Source organism: Narcine bancroftii, chromosome 1 (genome assembly GCF_036971445.1).
Source record: "Narcine bancroftii isolate sNarBan1 chromosome 1, sNarBan1.hap1, whole genome shotgun sequence".
Taxonomy (NCBI): Eukaryota; Metazoa; Chordata; class Chondrichthyes; order Torpediniformes; family Narcinidae; genus Narcine; species Narcine bancroftii.
In genome coordinates this window covers 41,971,974-41,994,958 of record NC_091469.1, presented here as the reverse complement: position 1 = coordinate 41,994,958, position 22,985 = coordinate 41,971,974, and the positions used below count along the sequence as shown (strand labels likewise).

Here is a 22,985-nt window from a genome sequence, read left to right as displayed (position 1 = left end):
TCTTTTGTCCATGTCAAGAACCATCCTACAAGCTGCTATTGGATCTTCTCCCACCACTCTTTCAAGTAGTATATTCCAGACCATTTCAATTTACAAATATAAGAAGTAGATGCATCAGTCTTTCTTAAAAGATTAAGAGTAAACTTAATACATAAAATAAACTTTTATGTCTCTCCTTGGGTCTTTGATCAATTACCTTTTAGCTTTATTTCCTGGTTTCCTGCCAGCACATAGCCAATAATGACATCACACTTTCTGACTAAGTGTAACTTCTCAATAGAAGTCAGAGAGTTTGAATTTAAGACACACTAAAACATTCTAGCTCAATATAACCAGGACAGAAACTTTTAACAGGTTGAGTTTATCTGCACAAGTACACTTGCCATTTTTGTTTTTTTTGAGCTGCTCCAATGAATTTTCACCAGCCACCTGGTCAAAGCTGTCCAAACATTTTTCAGCATATTTTCATTTCATTCCAGGTTTGATCTCTTGTTTTGAACTGGAGAAACTGGAAAAGTTGACTTGACTTTGGCTAGTAAAAGTCTGCCATTTAAATTTCAAAGAATGCCACATAAAAATGAGTGGCTGAAAATGAAGGAAATACTGTTAATGAAATTGCAAACGCTTTTGAGAATATTTTCAGTTTTTAATCAGGACTCGACATAATGACCGATATACCAGATTAAAAATAAAGATGAAAGGTCTGTGGGTCCAGATTGTAAACTCCTTGAAAGTGGCCATGAGGGTAGATCAGGTGGTAAAGAAAGCAATGAACTTCATTGGGAGAGGCATTCTTGGAATACTGCATGCATTTCATTACAGCACAGTGACACCACAGTTGTCAGCAGAATCACAAATTGCAATGAGGGAGCGTAAAAGAGGAAGATGGATCAGCTCGTTAAATGGTGTCATGCCAACAACCTTGCACTCAAGGAAATGATTGTGGATTTCAGGAGGAAGTCAGGGAAACACCACCCAGTCCTCATTGAGGGCTCAATAGTGGAGGGGCTCAAGAACTTCAAATTCCTGCATGTCAACAACTCAGAGGATCTGTCCTGGAGTCTCCACGTTGATGCAATCACGAAGAAGTCTTGTCAGGGGTATACTTTGTGAGGTGCTTGAAGACTCTCAAAAACCTCTACAGGTTACCGTGGAGAGCATTCTGGCTGGTTGCATCGCTCTCTAGTACAGACGCGCCAACTCTAAGGACAAGAAAAAACTCCAGAGGGTTGTTAACTCGGCCTGCGACATTACAGGTACCAGACTTCACTCCATCTACAAGAGGCGATGTCTTAAAAAAGCAGTCGCTATCCTCCAAGACCCCCACCATCCAGGCCATGCCCTCTTCATTCTGCTACCATTGAGAAAAAGGCACAGGTGCCTAAAGACAAGCACTCAGCTTCTTCCCACTGCCATCAGATTCCCGAACCAAAGACACCCCCTTACTTTTTCGAGCACTTTTTAAAATGTATTTATTGTTGTAAGGGGATGAAGATGAATGTTTGCACTATGATGTTGCTTCAGAACAGAAGCATTTCATCAGGATGTTGCCTGGTTTAGAAGGAATGAGGTATGAGTAAAAACTGAACAAATATATTGTTTTCCTTGGAGAATAGGAGGCTGAGGAGATGTGTAAAATCACAAGCAGCATTAATAGGGTGGACAGTCAAATTCTTTTCTCCAGACACTGGAGGACATATGCCTAAGGAGAAGGGGAGGAAGTTTAAGGGAGACGTGCAAGGCATTTTTTTTTAAGACAGAGAACAGTGGGTGCTTAGAACTGGCTACTAAGAGTAGTGGTGGAAGGAAATAAAATAGTAGTGTCTAAGAAGCTTCTAGATAGACACATGAAGGGGATGGGGAAATATCATTCATTTGCAAGCAGCGATGTTTTAGCATCGTGCTCGGTACCATGGGCCAACTGACCCTCTGCTGTACTGCTTTGGGTTATATTATTAGACAAGTAATGGAATCTCTGGACAAGAAACAAAAAGTATCTGGCCTTTATTTTGATGGCTGAGTAGCTGCTACACGAACAGATGTGTTATATAATCAGGATAATTTGAACTATTTTGTAACTTCTCATTGTAGTTACGGTAGTGCACCACTGTGGGGCGTATGTATATGAGTGTGTGTGAACAGTTTCCCAAGATGGTGGAAGGCATCAGTAAGTAAATTCTCTGTTGTTATTTGAATCTTGCATCTCTAAGTTACTTAAGAAGCCTCCCAAGTAACACAGAGACATAACAAGGTGTGAGGAAGTACTGTAGTCAACACTGTTCACCATCTGCTAAACCATTAATAGTCATGCATCTCCACAGGCTGCCAATATACCAATCTCCTCAACATTGTGACTCTATCCTTTCTGTTTACCATGAGAATCAAAACTAAATGTATTTCTCACCTGATTTCCTTCCTCTTTCAGTTTTTGTAACACCCTTCGGAAGCCATTCATTGTTACTTGCCCCATGCCATATATTGGATAGTCAAATTGAATCTTGTGAAAATTTGGTGCTCCATAATTATTCAGAGTAAGAAGGACATCCACTTTGTTATTGAGGTCATCAACCATAAAGTATTTCCCCTGAAAGATTATAAAATGAAAGATTTTAGAATATTAGTGAATATTACTCATGGGAACCACTTGCAGTTGATCTAATAACTCTAAGATGAAAAGGTTACTTTTTTCTCTTTTATAATTATCAGAACAATGATGCATTGGGTCTAATTCATGAATTTCCACTTTTAGGAACATAGGAAGTAGGAACAGGAGTAGGCCAAAAATGGCCCATCGAGCCTGCTCCGCCATTCAATAAGATCATAGCTGATCTAATTTATCACCTAACTCCACCTACCTGCCATCTCCCCATATCCCCTAATTCCTCTATCATGTAAAAATTTATCTAACCGCATTTTAAATATGTTTAATGAAGCAGCCTCAACCACTTCCCTGGATAGAGAATTCCAAACATCTCTGGGAAAAACTATTTTTCCTCATCTCTGTCCTAAATCTACTCCCCCAAATCTTGAGACTGTGTCCTCTCATTTTTGTTTCCCCGGCCAGCTCAAAAAACCTTCCTACATCTATCCTATCCGTACCCTTCAGAATCCTATATGTTTCTATAAGATCTCCTCTCATTCTTCCAAACTTGAGCAAATACAATCCTAGACGATTTACTCTCTCATCATAAGTCAACCCCTTCATCCCAGGGATCAACCTAGTAAACCTCCTCTGGACCGTCTCCAAAGCCAGTATATCCTTCCTCAAATATGGAGACCAGAACTGGACACAGTACTCCAGGTGCAGTCTCACCAGTACCTTATACAGTTGCAACATTACCTCCCTACTCCTGAATTCAATTCCTCTAGCGATGAAGGCCAACATTCCATTTGCCTTCCTAATAACCTGCTGCACCTGCAACCTAACTTTTTGCGATTCATGCACAAGCACTCCCAAGTCCCTCTGCACAACAGCATGCTGTAGTTTTTCACCCTTTAAATTATATTCAGCTCTTTTATTTTTCTTGCCAAAGTGGATAACCTCACACTTACTAACATTGTACTCCATCTGCCAGACCTTTGCCCACTCATCCAGCTTAACTATATCCCTCTACAGACTCTCCACACCCTCATACAATTTGCTCTTCCACTCAATTTGGTGTCATCCGCAAACTTGGCCACACCACATTTTGTCCCCTCCTCCAAGTCATCAATGAAAACGATGAACAGTTGTGGGCCTAGCACCGACCCCTGCGGCACCCCACTTACCACTCTCTGCCAACCTGAAAAACTCCCACTTATCCCAACTCTCTGCCTCCTGTCAGACAACCAATTTTTGATCCATGCCAATAGACTTCCCCGGACTCCACTTTCCTGTAACTTACTAATAAGTCTCTTGTGCGGCACTTTATCAAACGCTTTCTGGAAATCCAAATATACAACATCAACCTGTTCCCCTCTATCCACCGCACCCATTATATCCTCAAAGAATCCTAACAAGTTTGTCAAACAAGGTCTTCCCTTTCTAAAATCATGCTGCGTCTGCCTGATTGAACCCTTACGTTCCAAAAGTTTCACTATTTCATCTTTAATGACGGCTTCAAGCATTTTTCCAACTACAGACGTCAAGCTAATTGGCCGATAATTTCCAGTCTTCTGCCTACATCCCTTCTTAAAAAATGGCTCATGGGAACCACTTGCTGTTGATCTGTTCCTCTTTTCTCTTTTATAATTATTGGAACAATGATGCATTGGGTCTAATTCATGAATTTCCACTTTTACATTCAATAAGCTACATGAGTAATAAAATGTGGGATTTATTTGTGGACTTTTGCAAATATGATTCAAATTCTCCACTACAAATTCCTTGCAGTGAGTAAAATAACTAAAGAAAAAACTGGCACCAGAATTCTGCCAAAGGAAACAAAAGTTGGATTTGTTGACTCAATTCAGTAGTTAAAACAAATGTGTTGACTTGTCATCATTCAAACTGAATCAGCATTGAAATGAATAGTTAGCCGAATACCTGAACTCAAAGGCTGGCTGTGAAAAAAAAATCAAGCACAAGGTCATATCCAATGGATCATGAATTTTAAAAAAGCAACCTTTTTGTAAAAGTTAGAGCCTTTGTTAGAAAAATAAAGGGTTTTATTAGATTGTTGTGGAGTCAGGTTACAGGTCGACAAAACATAGTGAGCTGAAGGCACTGTATTGTACTATAATGTTCTATGTTCTTTTAACCTAAATTAAGAACAGGAAATGTGTCACGAGTCAGTTAATTGCAACCATGGAGAAAACTGTCCAGATGTTCTGACCCTGGACACTGGACACTCTTTGTGAAGAGTTTTTTTTTTAATATATACATGATGCATTTGTGATTTGGGGGAAGGCTGTTTCTGCAGCCTGAATGGATATAATCCCTAGTCATTCAAGCTAGTTGCCCACACTCTTGTAAATTGTTAGGATTGGCTTTATGCACAGAATCAGTTTATACCTATACTTCACACACTGCACCTTTCTTGGAAATTATCATGCTTTTATTGGGAGAATTTGCTATCGTTTGTTTTATTTGTTCCTTTAAAATCAATGGTATATTGAGAAAATGGGCTGTTCACTAGGAACCAATACCCAGGCTGGCTGAGGATAAACAATAACTACTTGAGGCAGAAATTGTTTTAAGGGCCACAGGGAAATCTTGCTACAATGAATGATACTGCCATCATGATTAGGGGTAGTATTGCATGGAGCAATATCACATGAGTGCAATCCATGAATGCCTGCACTCTGGACAAGATGGGTCATGAAGAGAAGGGAGGTGAACTCCTTCACTGGATGATCGGCCAAAAGCAGTCATAAGCACCAAGCTTAGAGATGTGACAGAAGTCTGTAGCAGCAACTTGGAATGATCCTGCGATTGGGAAGTTGGCAGTGACCATGACCTGAGGCTTCAGGACCAAAGCAGTCAAGTTACACGGAGGTCTTGGGTTTTGGTGAGGTAAAAAGATGCAGCTTAAATGCTGGGTCTTTAAATAGCATGATTTTGCAAAAAAAGTGGTTTGTAAAACTTGTTTCTTATTCTGACTATAACTAGGAATCATTAATTTTTCAAGCAGCGAGGTTGGAAAAAAAAATCACACTGTAGACACTTTTTCTAACTTACAATACCATTTATGCCAGAGTCGGGGATGCAGCATGGAAACAGGCTATTCACCCACTCTATCTGAGTCAACTAGCAACCACTCATTTTCACTAATCCTACATTAATTCCTTTTTATCTCCTCACATTCTTCTTGACTCTCCATAGATTCTAAACCCACCTACATACCAGGAGCCATTTGAAGTGGGCTTTTTGTGATGTGGGAGGAAACCCATGCAGTTAAATCGAGAATGTGCCTACCCCACAAAAGAGTAGCTGATGTCAGGATTGAACCTGGGTCTCAGGTGTTCTGAGGCAGCAGCTCTTCTAACTGTGCCCCCAATAACTCAATATGTCTCTCATTCACTCATTTGTTTGGTTGTCGATGGAGATCCTTGACCTCTGTTTATGGAAGTTAATTCCGTTAATTGTTTTTTTTTTAATTACTGGATCTAGTTTTGGGGTACTCTGACAATAAATCTGAAATCTTATCATAAGGCAATAAACTGCTGTGAATTTAGTGGCTGGGCCTAATAGAGATGACTTGTTACTGCATCCAACCCAACAGGATGATTTTTCCTAAATGCACTTTTCAGATTATCCATATTCAATACATGAATGTTATGTCCAATAAAGGCTTCAGAAAAGGAAATGACTTACCCGCACAAGATAATGTTCAGGTAAACTGTCATTCATGCTGCCAGTAACGTAGTGGGCCTTCTGAAAGTTATCATGAACTTGAAATTCCTCTTTCAGATTGTGCCTTAGGATCAAGCAGAAGACGTAAGGAATCGACAGCAGGAATTATGCTCAGCAAGAAAGATGTTATACCAGGTCAGAACTGCAGTCATATCTTTGCATTCTGCTTTGTTTTCCAAAACCAGCCTTTTTCCAGGGTGATGACTCACATATTACTAGGGGCCTGGTGCATAAAAATAATTAATTATACAGGGACAGATAGTGACAATTTTCTCTCTGAATCAGTTGTTCTGGATGCAAGTGGCATTTCATGGATTTGGGCAGAAAAATTGAATCTGATGCTCCACTGCAGATGTGAAGGCATACCTCAGGTTGCCATACCCATAACCAAGGTTCTGTCTGATCTTTGGTTTGATTTTAAAACCAACATATAGTCATGTCCATGAACTTCTCCAAATATACACAACCAATAAAACGCAGCTAGTGTCAGATGCAGATTGCAGCAAGGTATACCTGCTAACGCGGGCTACAAACCAAAGGAGAAGGTAACAGTGCATTCCTCCTGATGCAATCAATGCATTCTACACTTAATTTAGAGAGAAGCTCAGTAAATGAACATCACCTGGCCCGGTAGCCCCATGTACATCTGTATCCAAGGTCTTGGCACAGATACCAGATAGCCCTTACTGAGTTTGAAACCGCAAAAAGCAACTGGCTGCTTCCTAAAGAACTGCTCAGACTAACTGGTGGGTAAATTCATTGACATCTTTAACCTTTCCCTGCTATAAACTAAAGTTCCCAGCAGCCTTAAGAAGCTATTATCCCAATACCAAAGAAAAGCAACTCAATATGCCTGAATGACTTCACCTGGTGGCTTGAACATTCATCATTATGAAGTACGTTGAAAGGCTGGCCATTGCCCACATTAACTTCAGCCTCCCATTACACCTTTCCTACACCTTATAATTGCAAGAGGGACATGACAAATGTCATCTCCCTGACCCTGCAACACCTGGTAACAAGTACACCCATGTCAGACTCCAGTTTATTGAGTACAGCACTACTTTTAACACTGTAATCTCAAACAAACTCTCCTCTAAACTCCAAAACCTAGCTATCAGCACCAGCCTCTGATCTACAAACCGCAAAGAGTGAGGATTGGTGACAACACCTCCTCCCTCTATGATTATCCATAACATTCATTCATTTTTCAGCCACTTACTATACGCTAACAAATACAGATGTAACTCCATTTACATGTAGCATTTGCCACCACTACTATAGGCCAGATCTCAAATCTCAAACAACAATAAGACAGAGTACAAGAAGGAGATAGAGAGTGGGTTCAGCTGGGATTCGAGAGGGTGCTGAGGGCAAGAAGGGCTCCCAAGAGCCTCAGGCACTGAAGGCTTCCTGATTGCGTTGGAGGTTTGGATCTGGAACTCGGGTTGATGATGAATTAGACAGGAGTCGGTGCAGCTGTGGAGGCTGTGAGAGTTCTGGAGCTAAATCTATGGACATTCTGAAGGGACTCTCTGGCTTCTCTTTCTCCTATTGGTAAGGGTGCCAGGCTCATGGCAACGCTTAGTTTACCTTATGTAAGGTAAAACATCATGAGATGGGAATGTGTAGGGAGTTACCCTGTACAGGGCAGTAACAAGAAGGGAAGGTGTCCTTGTACTCCTGTTAGGTAAAACATCATGAGATGGGACCGGAGAAGGAGTCACCCAGTACTAAGGAGTAACAGAATGCATCCTTGTACTTACAAGATAAAAGAGACATTGATGGATTGAGAGGCAGGAAGCTAGCAGGGAAAGGATAGCAACAGTTTAAGAGAGACATTGATGGATTGAGAGGCAGGAAGCTAGCAGGGAAAGGATAGCAACAGTTTTAGTCATTGGACAAGTAATGATATGATGATGTTCTAAGCATGTATCCAAGGGTATAAAAAATCACCATTTTGCTGATAACGGCAGAATGCATTCTCCGGCTAACTTTGTTAGTCGCAAGTGTTACAATCCGGTAATAAAGAACAAAGAACCCTGATTTCGACTCAGCCTGGTGTTTGTCTCACTCATTCATGAACAAAGCAGACCTAACAATTTGGTGACCCCGACGTGATGGGTGAGTGAACACTGGACGACGGTTTCTGTTTTTTCTGACAATCATCTCAGCCGGCTGATAAAAAGGTCCAGAGAAGCCTGTTTTAACAAAATTCTCTTTTTTTTTAAAATCTTTATGATTGTCAGTAAGAACTGGAGATCGGACAAATTAGACGACCACAATTGAAGGTCGCATGCCAGGATTGTAACACGTAAGTGATTACAGACAAGATAAAAGTCCTTAAGGTGTTTGAATGACATTTATTAAGTGCTTCGCAAGAAACTACTAGAGTTTAAAAGTCTTTATTGTGTCGTTGCAAAGTCCAATAGAGTGAGAAGGTGGTCTATAAACAATTGAGGACCTGAGTTTTCTGCCCTAAACTGGTTATTAAGAGGAGAAATCTCCCACGTGAAGGTTGGGCTTTGAAAGAAAACAAAGGTTCAGGCTTATTGGCCTCAATTGTATCTGAGAGACTGACTTATAAATGTCCGGTAGGTATGATAATGTCTGTACACTTGAGAAGTTAAGAATTTATTTCCCCAATTCGCCGTGGTGGAATACCACAGCAGACACTAGAGACCTTGAGACAACAAAAAAAGTACTCAGGGACGCCTGCCTGGTGAACAAGAACGACGACAGAAGGCTGCGACAGCTGTGTCCGGATCAGGTAGGAGATATTAATGAAAAAGTTGACAAACTCCTAAGAGACACCCAGTTTATTCGAAATACTTTTGATAAGTTAAATGAGGGTATTCCCAACATCACCAAGGAGATAAAGTTACCTAAATTCATAGATTGGTACAGGGAAACAGGACAAAAGTATAGCCCAAATATTTGGTTTTCTAGTTGTAATTTAACTTTCAGACCCCTTTGGGAAAACAGAGAGTGGAAAACGAGCAATCAGAGTATACAGGACAGTCTGAAGTCAATTGGAGGACAAGACTTCGAGACTGTTCTTTTAAAAGATATTAGTCATCCAGCTTGCAAGGGGACATTTTTAAAAGCAATTTTCGTTGACATAGATCCCCTAAACGGACAAAAACCTAAATTAAAACAGGCATTAGAAAGCGGTCCCGCAGCTATGGCTGTACAGTTGCCTGCTAAGACTTTTGACCAAGTTATTAAGGAAATTAATCAGGAATTAGAGGAGCGAAATACCAGTAATGCGGCATTGGAAAAACAAAAAATGCTCCGAAAATGTGTAGACCGCTGGAGGAAGAGGGGTTGGTTACCCGGGGGCACTGAGATGTTCCTGACAGGTGAGGGAAAAAAAAATTTTAAAACGTAGTGTCTTAGATAAGCTGGAAGAAACAAAACACAGAAGGGAAAGGAAAAGTGCCTGTTTCCAGTTTCCAGCCACGAAGTGTCCGGGTTTGCTCTCTCCCTCCCTCCTTTCACCCTCCCCCCTCTCTCTTCTCTCCCCCTCTCTCTCTTCTCCCCCCCCTCCTCTCTCACCCACTCCCCCTCCCAATCCCAATCTGTGGCGGTGCTGCCCTGAAATCCCCAGGTTGGGCAGGGCGGAGAAATACAATTTGGTTTTAATTTTGTGCCCACAATTCCAGCTCCGCATCAAATGGGATCCTGTTTTATCCTCTCTCCCTCCCTTTTTCCCGCACCCCCACCATTGCGGGATCAGGGCAGACATTGTGGGCTGACGTGTAGCTCACTCGAGGTGGGAGGGAAGGAAGGAGTGATAGTTCCCAGTGGTGGGAGACCCAATCTGATCCAGACCAGTGATCACAGGATGAGAACCTTTTAAAACCTTTGAAACGAAAGTGTTAATCTGAAGACTTTTCTCCCAGTGGGGCCAGTGCAAGGCATTTTCTCTCTCTATCTCTTGTGCTCTGTGTATCTGCCTCTCTATCTCTTTCTCTCGCTATGCTCTCTCTCTCTCTCTCTCTCTCTCTCTCTCTCTCTGGCACCCCAGATGGGACACTGGAGTCACGTCCCTTATATTCAGATATTGAGACACTGGGGTGTGACAAGAACCTCGGGAATAGGGACACATCAGACGAGGTACAGGCCCCTTTAATAAAAATAGAAGGGGGAGTAATAGATGTAGAGACCCCTCTGGAGTCCAAGAAAATAGAAAAGGAGTTAGAGATACAGAAATGGAACATGAAAAAGGTTCAGGATAACATTAAAAACTTAAACAGAGATATTAATGTGCTGGGGCAGATCAGTGAGGATCAAAAAGAATTAATGGTAGGTGTATTGAAGGAAGTGGAAAATATAACTACAACACTGTCAGGAGAAATTAAAGCTGAAGGAATGGTAATAGGAGTAAAGGACGAAAAGTGTAGTACAGATGAGGAAACGAGATACGATCCACCATGGGAGGAAAGTAAAAGGAAAAGACTCAGGAGGGAGAAAAATAGACATGCCTACCTGGACATAGTTAGAACAAAAGAGAAAGATGTGAAACAACTAAACTATGGCCGAAAAGATTATCTTAGAGATGAACGTGACCAATATACCTTTGACCCTGAGACATTGGAAGCTGATAGGGACAGTGACAGTGACGAAGAAGAGTCAGAACAAGGTGGGATAAATAAATGCATGCCAAGAGTAAAGAAGGAGCAGAAATCCCCAAAATTGAGATATCAATGCCCATTACTGATCATGGGACGGGGAACTCAAAAATATGTACCCTGGTCACGAATGGACTTAGAGAGTTTAATGAAAAAACTACCTCCGTTGAGTAATGGGGCTAGTCCATGGATTTCTTGTTTTGAGCGAGAAACCTGCCAAGAACAATTAGCACTCGCAGATGTCAGAACTATCATGATAAAATTAAAGGCAGAAGGGGCCCTGAAGCAAATAGAGAGAATTGTAAGAAGCAGTAAATTGGGGGATGAAATAGAATTTAACCCACTTTGGAATAAATTTTGGGAAGCACTTAGAGAAACATTTCCTACACCCTATAGTTTGGATGCCTTGGTAACCCTTCAACTAAAGGAAGGAGAGACTGCACACGAGTATTTCACTTGAGCATGGGACTTATGGGAAACAGGGACTGGAGAAAGACCCGACCACAGCCCCTTAGGAAGGGCTCACTTTCGTAATGGGATAATAAACGGACTACCTGCTACGGTTCAAGCAAAATTAAGGGACATTGTGGGATTAGAGACAATGTCAGAGGATTTGTGGAAAAGACACCTGACACATGCAATCAAACGACATCGTCAATCAGAGCATGCTAAGTCAGAAAGTGCGTCCCAGAAGGAGGTGGACAAAACAACCGATAAATTGGTGAGAGCTATAGAACATATAGGGGTTAAATTAGCGGCCCAACAGATAGTCCCACAGGTCATGGGGCCAGTGATAAATCCGGGACCCCAAGTAAGAAATGGTTGGGAAAGACAGCTAGGTACAATGTATAGAGGGGAACATGCAGTATGCTGGTACTGCCAAAATCCTGGACACTACCAGCGGAACTGTCCGGAGGCTGGGAGAGCAAGGGGAAAAAGATTACCCTCTATTAGAGGCTATCGGGGAAGAGGAGGAAACTTAAGAGGACAAGCAAGGGGTAGGGATGGACACATTGATGGGCCCCAGAGAATCGGGGGGTGGCAGAGTGATCAACAAGTCCAGGCACCTCAGTGTAATGACTATATTGAGGAAGGTGCTGAAGTTGATTATTGAAGGTGCCCTGGAGAATCAAAAATCACGCCTCCCTGGGAGCCACCAAAAATTTGGGGAACGGTAAATGGAGAAAAAATTGAATTTATGGTTGACACAGGGGCAGCAGTTACGACAGTGATTAAAAAACCCCCAGGGAGCACATTTTCGGGCAAAACATTATCTACAATAGGATTCTCCGGGATAAGGGAAACACAGCCCTATACAGATAACATCGACATGACATTTGGACGCCTGTCCTGGTTGTGCCAAGTTGCCCCATTAATTTATTAGCAAGGGACATTCTTACCAAACTAGGAATAACCATACAATGTTCTGAGAAGGGCCTTCGGTTAACATACCCAGGGGATACAATAAGAAGGGGAGGACAGTTTATAGTAATGACCCCATCTAACGCTTCAGAAGACTCTGTGGAGGTTAGTATTTTCTGGAGTCGGCTACTGTATGATGAACCAGGCCCAGGGCTGATTAAACAGTTTTTTGAGTGGAGGGCCAGTATTCCTCGGTATGGGGATTACCTTTATCCACTAGATCCTATGCATGTTACATTAAACTACACCATCCACCCGGACCAGGAATATGAGGAGAGGTGGGACTCTCTAAAAGAAGGGAAGACAGAAACGATACATTGTCCATTTATCTTTGTAGGTAAGGAGGGAATAGCTGCTATGGTTGTCATGACAGAAGAACAAATGGAGTGGTTCTGCTTAGGAGTAGAAAGTGTGCCTCATGTGACCTTGGGTATTGCCAAAGATCATCACGCTCGACAGCTGGGTCCGATGGTAAAGGAAGCGATAGGGTGTGAATACAGGCAGACAGAAATCCCGGGATATTCCACCTCGGAGGGAGGAAAATTTGTCAGACTGAATATTGAAGCATGGGACCAGGTTGTGAATGAGAAAGTAGAAAGAGACCGAGCCATAGAAGGAGAAAATATTGATCACAGAGACTCAGACAAATATCTTTCTAATCTGAGTCCACATATATGGACAACGGGGCCCTATGATGTGGGAGTAATAAAAGGAGAGGTATTTCTAGAATTGGCCAACCCCGGGCAGAAACCAATATGGAGAAAACAATACCGCTTGTCGCCCAGTCAGGAGGAGGGTATTAAAGGAACGATAGAAGGGTTAATGGAGTCAGGGGTTTTAAGGGCGGCACCTGACAGTATGTGGAACACGCCCATCATGCCTGTTCCCAAACAGGGTAGAAAAGACTGGAGGATGGTACACGACCTCCGGGAAATTAACTTGGCTACCAAGACCATCGGGAGACCAGTCCCAGACCCATATGTAGCACTTAGGGCTCTGAGTCCGGAGCACGAATACTATACTGTCATTGATCTGGCAAACGCATTCTTCTGCTTGAATTTAGCTGAGGAATGGCAAGACTGGTTAACTTTCACTTACCAAGCACATCGGTACACATACACTAGATTACCTCAGGGTTATAAGGACAGTCCAGGACTGTTCAATCAGGCCCTTAGCGAAATCCTAATGAAATTAAAGCTCCCGGAAGATGTTACACTGATTCAGTATGTAGACGACCTACTATTAGCAGGGAAAACGCCACATGGGTGCCTGACAGGGCAGCCAAACAGGTTACTGGTTATCATGAACATATACAGGGGATGATTTTGAGGTCCCATAACAAAAAAAATGAATCTGAAACTAAGGAGACTTGTAGCAGATTGAATGACTACACAGATGAGTTTTGTGGAGGAAGAGTGCTGTACAACTGGCTCCCCGCTAACTGGGATGGTCGGTGTGCTCTAGTAACCCTTAATGCGCCAGTGCTGATTGTCAAAATGCAGGAGGGAGACGAGGATTCCCTAGAATTGCGCCACACAGAGGGTTGGCTGTGGAGAAAAAGGAGGAGTGTTGGACTCTTGGGGCCGGGAGGAAGGAACCCTGATGGGGTATGGATTGATGCCATTGGCCAAGCCCGGAATATTCCGGACGAATTTAAATTAGCCGATGAGATTGCAGCTGGGTTTGAAAGCTTTCCTGTTTTTAGTGCAATATTTCCCATCACTGTAAATAAGAATGTTAATAGGATCAACCTTATTCACTATAATGTCCAGCGCCTTGCAAATTTGACCAGGGACGTTGTTGAGGCAATACATCAACAACTGTCAGAAACTTCCCTTATGACACTTCAGAATAGGATAGCGATTGATATGGTCCTGGCAGAGAAAGGTGGAGTGTGTGCTATGTTTGGAGATCTATGCTGCACTTCTATCTCTAATAACACAGGGCCAGATGGATCACTCACTAAGGGGTTAACGAAACTTAGGGCATTGGCGAAAGAATTAAAAGCCCAGTCTGGAGTCTCCAATCCTGTTTTATCCTGGTTACAGGGAGTGTTTGGGAGATGGAGCACATTGTTAGGACAACTTTTGCTGGGTTTGTTCATTTCTGTATCAATTTTTATCACTTGTGGCTGTTGTTGTATTCCATGCATTCGAACGCTGGTCACGAGGACCATAGAGAGAGCCTTTGCTGACCGTGATGAACTGCCTCCGAAATATCAAGCTGTGCAGGCTGTGGAGCAAGACTATCTCACATTACAGGAGACGGAGAAAGTTGCTGAGATCGATCTGGAGTCTGAAGGGGAATGTGATGGAAAGGAGGGATTGTGAATTAGATTGTTACACATATAATTTTAACCTTGCTTGTAACCCAAATATTATAACATTGATTGTAACACAAACATTATTAATCAGATTGTAGAACAAGTATTATGAATTAGATTGTAGACCATATGTTAACTTGGGAATTTACTAATGTACGGGGGGTTAGCTAGTTTTTTGCTTGGGGGCAAATGGGATGAAACTTGTAAACGGGCAATGGGATCGGGGTGACGGATGGGGGTGTACGCAAAGGAGGGTTGGGGGAACCCTCGCCCACCAGCCGAACTACCCTGTGAACAGAACCCGTATAGAGCTTGGCAATAATAGGCGAAATAATGTAACGCGGTGGTAGCATAGTCAGGGCGAGATTGTCCTCTAAAGAGGACAAAGGAGGGATTGTAAGGTAAAACATCATGAGATGGGAATGTGTAGGGAGTTACCCTGTACAGGGCAGTAACAAGAAGGGGAGGTGTCCTTGTACTCCTGTTAGGTAAAACATCATGAGATGGGACCGGAGAAGGAGTCACCCAGTACTAAGGAGTAACAGAATGCATCCTTGTACTTACAAGATAAGAGAGACATTGATGGATTGAGAGGCAGGAAGCTAGCAGGGAAAGGATAGCAACAGTTTAAGAGAGACATTGATGGATTGAGAGGCAGGAAGCTAGCAGGGAAAGGATAGCAACAGTTTTAGTCATTGGACAAGTAATGATATGATGATGTTCTAAGCATGTATCCAAGGGTATAAAAAATCACCATTTTGCTGATAACGGCAGAATGCATTCTCCGGCTAACTTTGTTAGTCGCAAGTGTTACAATCCGGTAATAAAGAACAAAGAACCCTGATTTCGACTCAGCCTGGTGTTTGTCTCACTCATTCATGAACAAAGCAGACCTAACACTTACAGCAGACAAAAGTTAAAGTATATCACACATGTTCCATTTTTAATGGATTATTACGTGACAAGAAAAGGAACTTTGAAACTTGATGGCAGGATAACAAACTTTCTTTCAATGTCAACAAAACAATATAATATAATATATATGTCCTTTAATACATCCCTGGAGATTAAGGTTCTTAGGAGCAAATAACACCACCAATGACTCCTGGTTTTGAAACTAGATGGTCGAAGAACACAGAGGCTACAGAAAGTGACAGACACAACTGGACCCATCACAGGCACTGACCTCCCATCTATCGAAGATGGGAGGCAACCAACATCAAAGGCAACCAACATTATAAAAGACCCCAATCATTTCATCATCCCGCCTTCTCATTGCTACCCTCTGGCAGACGGTACAGAAGTTTAAAGACCAGCACCCCTCAGTCAAGAACAGTTTCTTTTGTTACAAGAGCCATCAGGCTTTTGAATTCCCCTCCTACTAACCTCACCATAACACTATTCCAGGACAAAAGATCGGTCTCCACTGTTGAAGTAGCATGACTGTTGATGCACTATCAATAACTCCAAAGCCCAGAACTTGCCTAACTGATAAGCTTTTATTACCATAAACAGAAGGCCGACCTTCTTTTGCTGACCTAAGACCAGAACTTGGGAAGGGAGGTGAATAATGGGGGAGGAGCCACAGGTAAAATCAGCAAGGGGCAGGCCAGCCATACAGTGTTAACAGTGGTTCCAGCACAACTGCAACTATGAATATTTATCTATCATTTTATAATTATCTTTTCTTTGTCATGGTGAATTGTGTAAATTTAATTTCAATGTGTTTTTTTAAATTGGTGTTTTGTATTCCTGTGTCACTGCAGCAAGTTAGAATATCACTGGATCTGTACGTTATACAGATGATAATTAACTCATTAATTAACTCAATGGGCAGCTGTCGAAATTAATTCAACATGCAGAAAATATTAGAAATCAAAGGGATTTATCGTGGAGTTTACACATTTTAAAAAAACTCATCCAATATTTGTAAATCTAATTTCATATATCAATTTAACTATTAAACTTGGTGTGTATGTTAAGCGAAACAAGGAAATCTACAGATTCTGTGGTCAAGTGCTGTACACAAATGTGCTGGAGAAACTCAACGGGTCACGCAGAATCCATAGGAAGTAGAGGGTAACCAATGTTTTAGGGCCGACCCCATCATCAAATTAAAGGAAGATTTGTTCATTCAGTCGAGCATTGCAGATCTCACTGTGAAGGCATCAAAGCTGTACTTCAGTAATATGAAAGCATCTGCATATATGTGCATGGGGTGCTTGTCCCCATTTGGTATGTAGTAGGGGTGGACATTAGGAATTCATCTGTGCCCAGCAAACTAGTTTGTAAGCAGCGTTCCATCGTGACCTGAGGGAATAAATGTAGAGTTCAACATTCATTTAAACTTATTAATATTGCTTTGATGGTGAAAGGGACCCTCCAAATCAATTTGGGGGACATATTATAGTGGACAAGAAACGCAACAGGGCCAGTGAGATCAGGCTCCCAGTTTTCCATGATACGTCCATTGCTCGTGGACACTAATATTGAATGTGCATTTTCAGGAATAGCATTTTAATCTTCTTTCTGTTCTGCTATTGGTCTCATACCATGGTGACACAAAGATGAATCTACTGTGCAATCCAACTATCTTCTGGCAAGGCTCAAAGTTAATTTATTGTAAATTTTAAATTATTGATAGTGCATCAACAGTCATGCTACTTCAACAGTGGAGACCGATCTTTTGTCCTTGAATAGTGTTATGGTGAGGTTAGTAGGAGGGGAATTCAAAAGCCTGATGGCTCTCGTAACAAAAGAAACTGTTCTTGACTGAGGGGTGCTTTAAACTTCTGTACCGTCTGCCAGAGGGTAGCAATGGGAAGGCGGGATGATGAAATGATTGGGGTCTTTTATAATGTTTTCAATCTTCTTCAGCATGATGCTGAACCAAGCCATGAAAGACTTCAACAATGAAGACGCTGTTTACATCCGGTACCGCACGGACGACAGTCTCTTCAATCTGAGGCGCCTGCAAGCTCACACCAAGACATAAGGGCAACTTGTCCGTGAACTACTCTTTGCAGATGATGCCGCTTTAGTTGCCCATTCGGAGCCAGCTCTTCAGCGCATGACGTGCTGTTTTGCGGAAACTGCCAAAATGTTTGGCCTGGAAGTCAGCCTGAAGAAAACGGAGGTCCTCCGTCAGCCAGCTCCCCACCATGACTACCATCCCCCCCACATCTCCATCGGCTGCACAAAACTCAAAACGGTCAACCAGTTTACCTATCTCGGCTGCACCATTTCATCAGAGGCAAGGATCGACAACGAGATAGGCAACAGACTCGCCAAGGCAAATAGCGCCTTTGGAAGACTACACAAAAGAGTCTGGAAAAACAACCAACTGAAAAGCCTCACAAAGATTAGCGTATACAGAGCCGTTGTCATACCCACACTCCTGTTCGGCTCCGAATCATGGGTCCTCTACTGGCATCACCTATGGCTCCTAGAACGCTTCCACCAGCGTTGTCTCCGCTCCATCCTCAAAATTCATTGGAGCGACTTCATCCCTAACGTCGAAGTACTCGAGATGGCAGAGGTCGACAGCATCGAGTCCACGCTGCTGAAGATCCAGCTGCGCTGGATGGGTCACGTCTCCAGAATGGAGGACCATCATCTTCCCAAGATCGTGTTATATGGCGAGCTCTCCACTGGCTACCGTGACAGAGGTGCACCAAAGAAGAGGTACAAGGACTGCCTAAAGAAATCTCTTGGTGCCTGCCACATTGACAGTGGGCTGATATCGCCTCAAACCGTGCATCTTGGCGCCTCACAGTTCAGCGGGCAGCAACCTCCTTTGAAGAAGACCGCAGAGCCCACCTCACTGACAATAGACAAAGGAGGAAAAACCCAACACCCAACCCCAACCAACCAATTTTCCCCTGCAACCGCTGCAACCGTGTCTGCCTGTCCCGCATCGGACTTGTCAGCCACAATCGTGCCTGCAGCTGACGTGGACTTTTACCCCCTCCATAAATCTTCGTCCACGAAGCCAAGCCAAAGAAGAAGATCCTATCATATGTTAATCTGGTTCTTGAAATGAAAATGTCCCTTGGTATAAACAGCTAACAGACCTCCAGGATCGTAGAATCATGCAACATGAAAACAGGAAGTGTTAAAATGAACCCCGGAACTGCTTGTAGAGAGGGGTATGGAAGAAATGCTGTGCGATGGGGTTATATGGATGGGTGCCCATCTGTATAACCTAACTGCCTAGCACTTGTTCCATAGCCCTCTGTGCCAAGCAATTCAAGTGTTTATTTTCACACTTCTTAAATTCTGTCAATAACCCAGCTTCAACCATTCTCTCAGGCAGCGTGTTCCGAATGTTCACTGGTCTCTAGGTGAGATTTCCTCTCATATCCCTCTGAATCTCCTCCCCCTTCTCTAACCTATGTCCACTAGTTTATCTACCTCTATTACAAGTTTTTAAAAAATTGTAGTCTACCCTGTCTATACCCCTCATAATTTTATGCACCTTAATCATGTTCCCTTTTAATCATTTGACTTCAAAGAGAAAAGATCTAGATTCTCCATTCTCACTTCATTCCAGGCAAAACCCTGATTGATCTCCTCCACACCTTCTCCAGCACAACCAAGTGCCTTTGGAATGCATGTCACAACAGTTGCAAAGTTCATCACAGAGCAACTTGTGGAGCTATAAGCCCTTCTAACACAGATGATGTAGCCTTTGTCTGGCATGCTATGCAGGTACTCCAATGGCACCCTTTAAGAAGAATCTTATTCATGTGTTCATGCATAGTGTACAAGACAGAGTACTGGAGGCACTGACTTGAGACCCAACAATCCCTGTTCTACTCTTGATTGATCCAAACTGTGGCCTCTTGCACAATTGCAATCAAGATCCAACAAAAACAGAAGGAATAACATTTGATCTTGTATCTAACCACATTGTAAATTTTTAGATCCAAATCAAATGTAAATAATTTGTTGTTTTTTTTTGATGTATCAAGAATAACCAGTTCTCTTGTTGGTTATCCATCCAATAATATTCCCTGTCCACTAATAATCCTGATCTGTTCAGCATTTCCCAGAGCTCCAACCTGCATCGCCTAGCTTTTACACATTTCTTTGTTTGTTTTCTCTCTAAATTAATTATTTTATTGATCAAGCAGATGTCTTTGACATCAAATCAAGACCATAGCAATTCTGGACCTGTTCCATTCTCCACCACCAACCCCCCATCTCACCCCCCCCCCCACATTCCCCCAACCCCACTCCTCACCCCCACATTCACTCAACTATTTAAATCTCAGTTTCTCTTTATCCCAATTTTGATTAGGGGTTTTTGTCTCTCTTCTGGCAAAGAGGATGGGGGAGTAGAGAGTGTAACTGGGGTGGGATGGGTCCTATAATGTATTGGTAGTCTACCAGAGACAACAGAAAGTAGAGATGGAATCAATGGATGAGAGGTTGGTTTGTGGCCTGACCTTCATTCTCTCTGCAATCTCTTGCCTCCTTGGGTAGAATGGTTCCCATACCAAGCTCTGATATATTAGGGCAGGATGCCTTGCGTGGCATATCTATAAAAGTTGATAAGGCATCTCGGAGACATGCTAAGCTTATTTTGGCTCCTAAGGAAGTAGAGGCCTTGGCATCAACATGGTTGGACCAGTATATATTATTAATGTACTTCACCCAAGTAAGCCTTTCTACTGTTATGAGCCCAGAGGACCCCAAAACCGAGCAGCAATAGAAATTCACCAATCAAATGGTTACTCAAACAAAAGTTGCTTTTAATTATCTTTAAACATGAAAACAGGTTCAAACTTTAACTTATTACTATTAACTTAACTCCCTTCTAATTCAAAGTGCCCATATATGTAATATGTGTGTACACTCAGAAAAGTTCTTTGATTCACAGTCTAATCTCACTTCTCATTCTTCCAAGTTCACTGGTTGCAGGCAATTCTTATACTGTGCACAGAATTTAACATTACCAGGCTTTGGTGCTTGAAAGGTAAATGGTTACAGCTCAGGAAGGTTCTTGTCAGTTTTAAGAGAGAGATTTGTTGCTGATTGGACACCCACAGCTGATTCCTTCTGAACAGCCTCTTCAGTGTCTTCCCGAAGAAACTTGCCCCATCAGGGTTTTCCAGAAGATAACCTCTTTTTTTCAGGTCACCACAGAGTTCCTTTTTGTTTCTCTTATTTCAAGTGAAACATTAGGCAGCCAGCCATTTCTTCTTGTATAGACCACAAGGGCTTTGACCAGGCTGAACTAAAAACTCACAACCCCGTATTCAAGATGGGGTTTTTCCACAAGCTTTCCAGCTTGTCCTGTTCCAGTCCCAGCTGCTGCTGAACTGTGGAACTGAATTCACTCATTCACTCATTCACTCAGAGTCCACATGCCCCTCTTAGAACAGCCAACTGCACTCAGACTGTGGCACCGGACCCAATCTTCTGACTTTGTTCATCTGTTGCTTTCCAAAACAATAATCCATTACTCCACATCATGTCCAATTAACACCTACTTGTGAAGTCCTTATAGGCATTCTTCAAAGTTTTTGCAAAGGCACCCGGAGCCTGGACTGTCTGACTTGAGCAGAGCTCTGGCATTTGAAAATGAGATCTGTTTTGAACTGTTTGTATGTGACCTACACTAAAAAAAAGCCACAATTTTTCTCCTTTAAAACATATCTATATACAATATAAAATATCATATAATCTGTCACAATACCATCTCCACCTTTGATACAGATACTTCCTGACCAGATCCTTCACTTTTCTGGCATTGAGGGAGAGCTTATTATCCAGACACTGTGCCACCAGACTCTATCTCCTCCTTTACTCCGCCTTGACATTGACTGAGGTCTGGCCTACAATGGAGGTGTCAATTGCAGACTTGTAGATGAAGTAGATCAGTATTTGGCCAAGCAGTCATGAGTATATAAAGAATATAAGGAGGGGCTGAGTACACAGTTCTGTGGGACACTGGTGTTAGGAATCATCATGAAAGAAGTGTTACTGTCAGTTCTCTCAGCTTCAGGTCTGCAGGACAGGAAGTCAAGGATCCAATTGAGATGAGTCCAGGAGTTTAGGGATAAATTTGTTTGCTCACCAGTGTTGAAGGTGGAGCAGTTGTCAATAATTAAGAATCTAGTGTTCCTCTTAGTAAAAAAGATTAATGTAATCTACGTGGGTTTCTGAAGGTGACTTAACCGACTAAAGAGAACAATTAAAATTAAATTATTCCACTTGAAGCACAAGTGGGAAAAACATTCAGGCATATCTGCTTGGTACTAATGTCTGGAATCACATCCAAGCACACACAGCATTAGAAACCTGGATATCTTTCTTAATAAATCTATGGTCGATTGGAAATTTCCAAATGAGCAATAAATCTTGACAGGGTCTGATGTCATGAAGTCATCAACTCAGAAGCAGATGCAACATGAAAACAAACCCTTCAGCCCAGCAAATCTGTGGTGGCCAACAGCAATCTATTTACAATGGTCCTATATTAATTCCATTCTTTTATTGTCCCACATTCTCAATAACTCCCTACTGGGTTTTACCACTCATCCAAACACTGGTGTCAATTGAGAGTTTTTGGTTCACCTCCCAACCATTGGTGGGAGGAAACTGGAGTGCACATGGTTAGAGGAAGAATATACAACCTCCACCTCAGTAATGAAGGATTGATCTAATGCCCTGGTCATCTTTGAAATTAAAACTGACTGTCTTCGCCTTCACATTTCATTGTGTGGCACGTATTCTGTATACTGAGACAGGTTTCTTGTTTAAAGCATAATGTTGGAGCAATAAGCGATTACTTTAGCAGGGTCATTTCCCTGAAGCAGTTACTCACGTTATCACAACACGTGCCACTTTGTTAGTGACAAAGGACTTAGCCAAGCCTGCTGGGGTGTTGATAACCTTGAACTGGTTGTCAGCTCCAGGTGGTTTAACGTGCCCATCAGATCGTGCTTGGACTGTTGACGCAGTTGGCTGATTGGTGCTGGGAGTTGTGCCCATCATCTATCTGTACCTGAGCAAAGAGATGTTTAACAAAGCATTCGAATTTCTGCAAAGAAACATCACCATTCAAGCTCATGGTTAATGTGGTAAAATATCTCCAAATACTATCCAAACTATGAGTTCCATATGGCATCCATATGGAAATAGTCCACCAGCATCAAACCCTATTTCTACTCTATATTCAATTGTAACCTGGGATTCATTTGTAGTAGCTGCCTTTCCAGCTTCCACATCAAGTATTTGTCCCCATTTACAGTCTGCCCATCAG

The 22,985-nt window shown here is 42.3% G+C and overlaps 1 protein-coding gene across 1 annotated transcript; it reads right to left on the bottom strand.

The window, feature by feature from the left end:
• Window positions 1–397: 397 nt before the first annotated feature.
• On the bottom strand, window positions 398–22,717 carry LOC138757493 (paladin-like). The gene is made up of 4 exons (XM_069924940.1): window positions 22,548–22,717; window positions 6,296–6,398; window positions 2,405–2,584; window positions 398–585 (listed from the first exon to the last, which is right to left on the bottom strand). Exons 1-4 carry the CDS (start codon window positions 22,715–22,717, stop codon window positions 466–468), a joined length of 573 nt encoding a protein of 190 aa, XP_069781041.1. The 3' UTR covers window positions 398–465.
• Window positions 22,718–22,985: the final 268 nt, after the last annotated feature.

Excerpts from the sequence above, each read along its gene's own strand:
- LOC138757493 (XM_069924940.1), bottom strand. The coding sequence starts at position 22,717 with ATGATGGGCACAACTCCCAGCACCAATCAGCCAACTGCGTCAACAGTC. Across the intron at positions 6,399-22,547 it reads GTGGCACGTGTTGTGATAAC|GCACAATCTGAAAGAGGAAT; the intron begins GTGAGTAACTGC and ends CTTGATCCTAAG. Across the intron at positions 586-2,404 it reads TGAAAGAGGAAGGAAATCAG|CCACTCATTTTTATGTGGCA; the intron begins GTGAGAAATACA and ends CTTCATTTTCAG.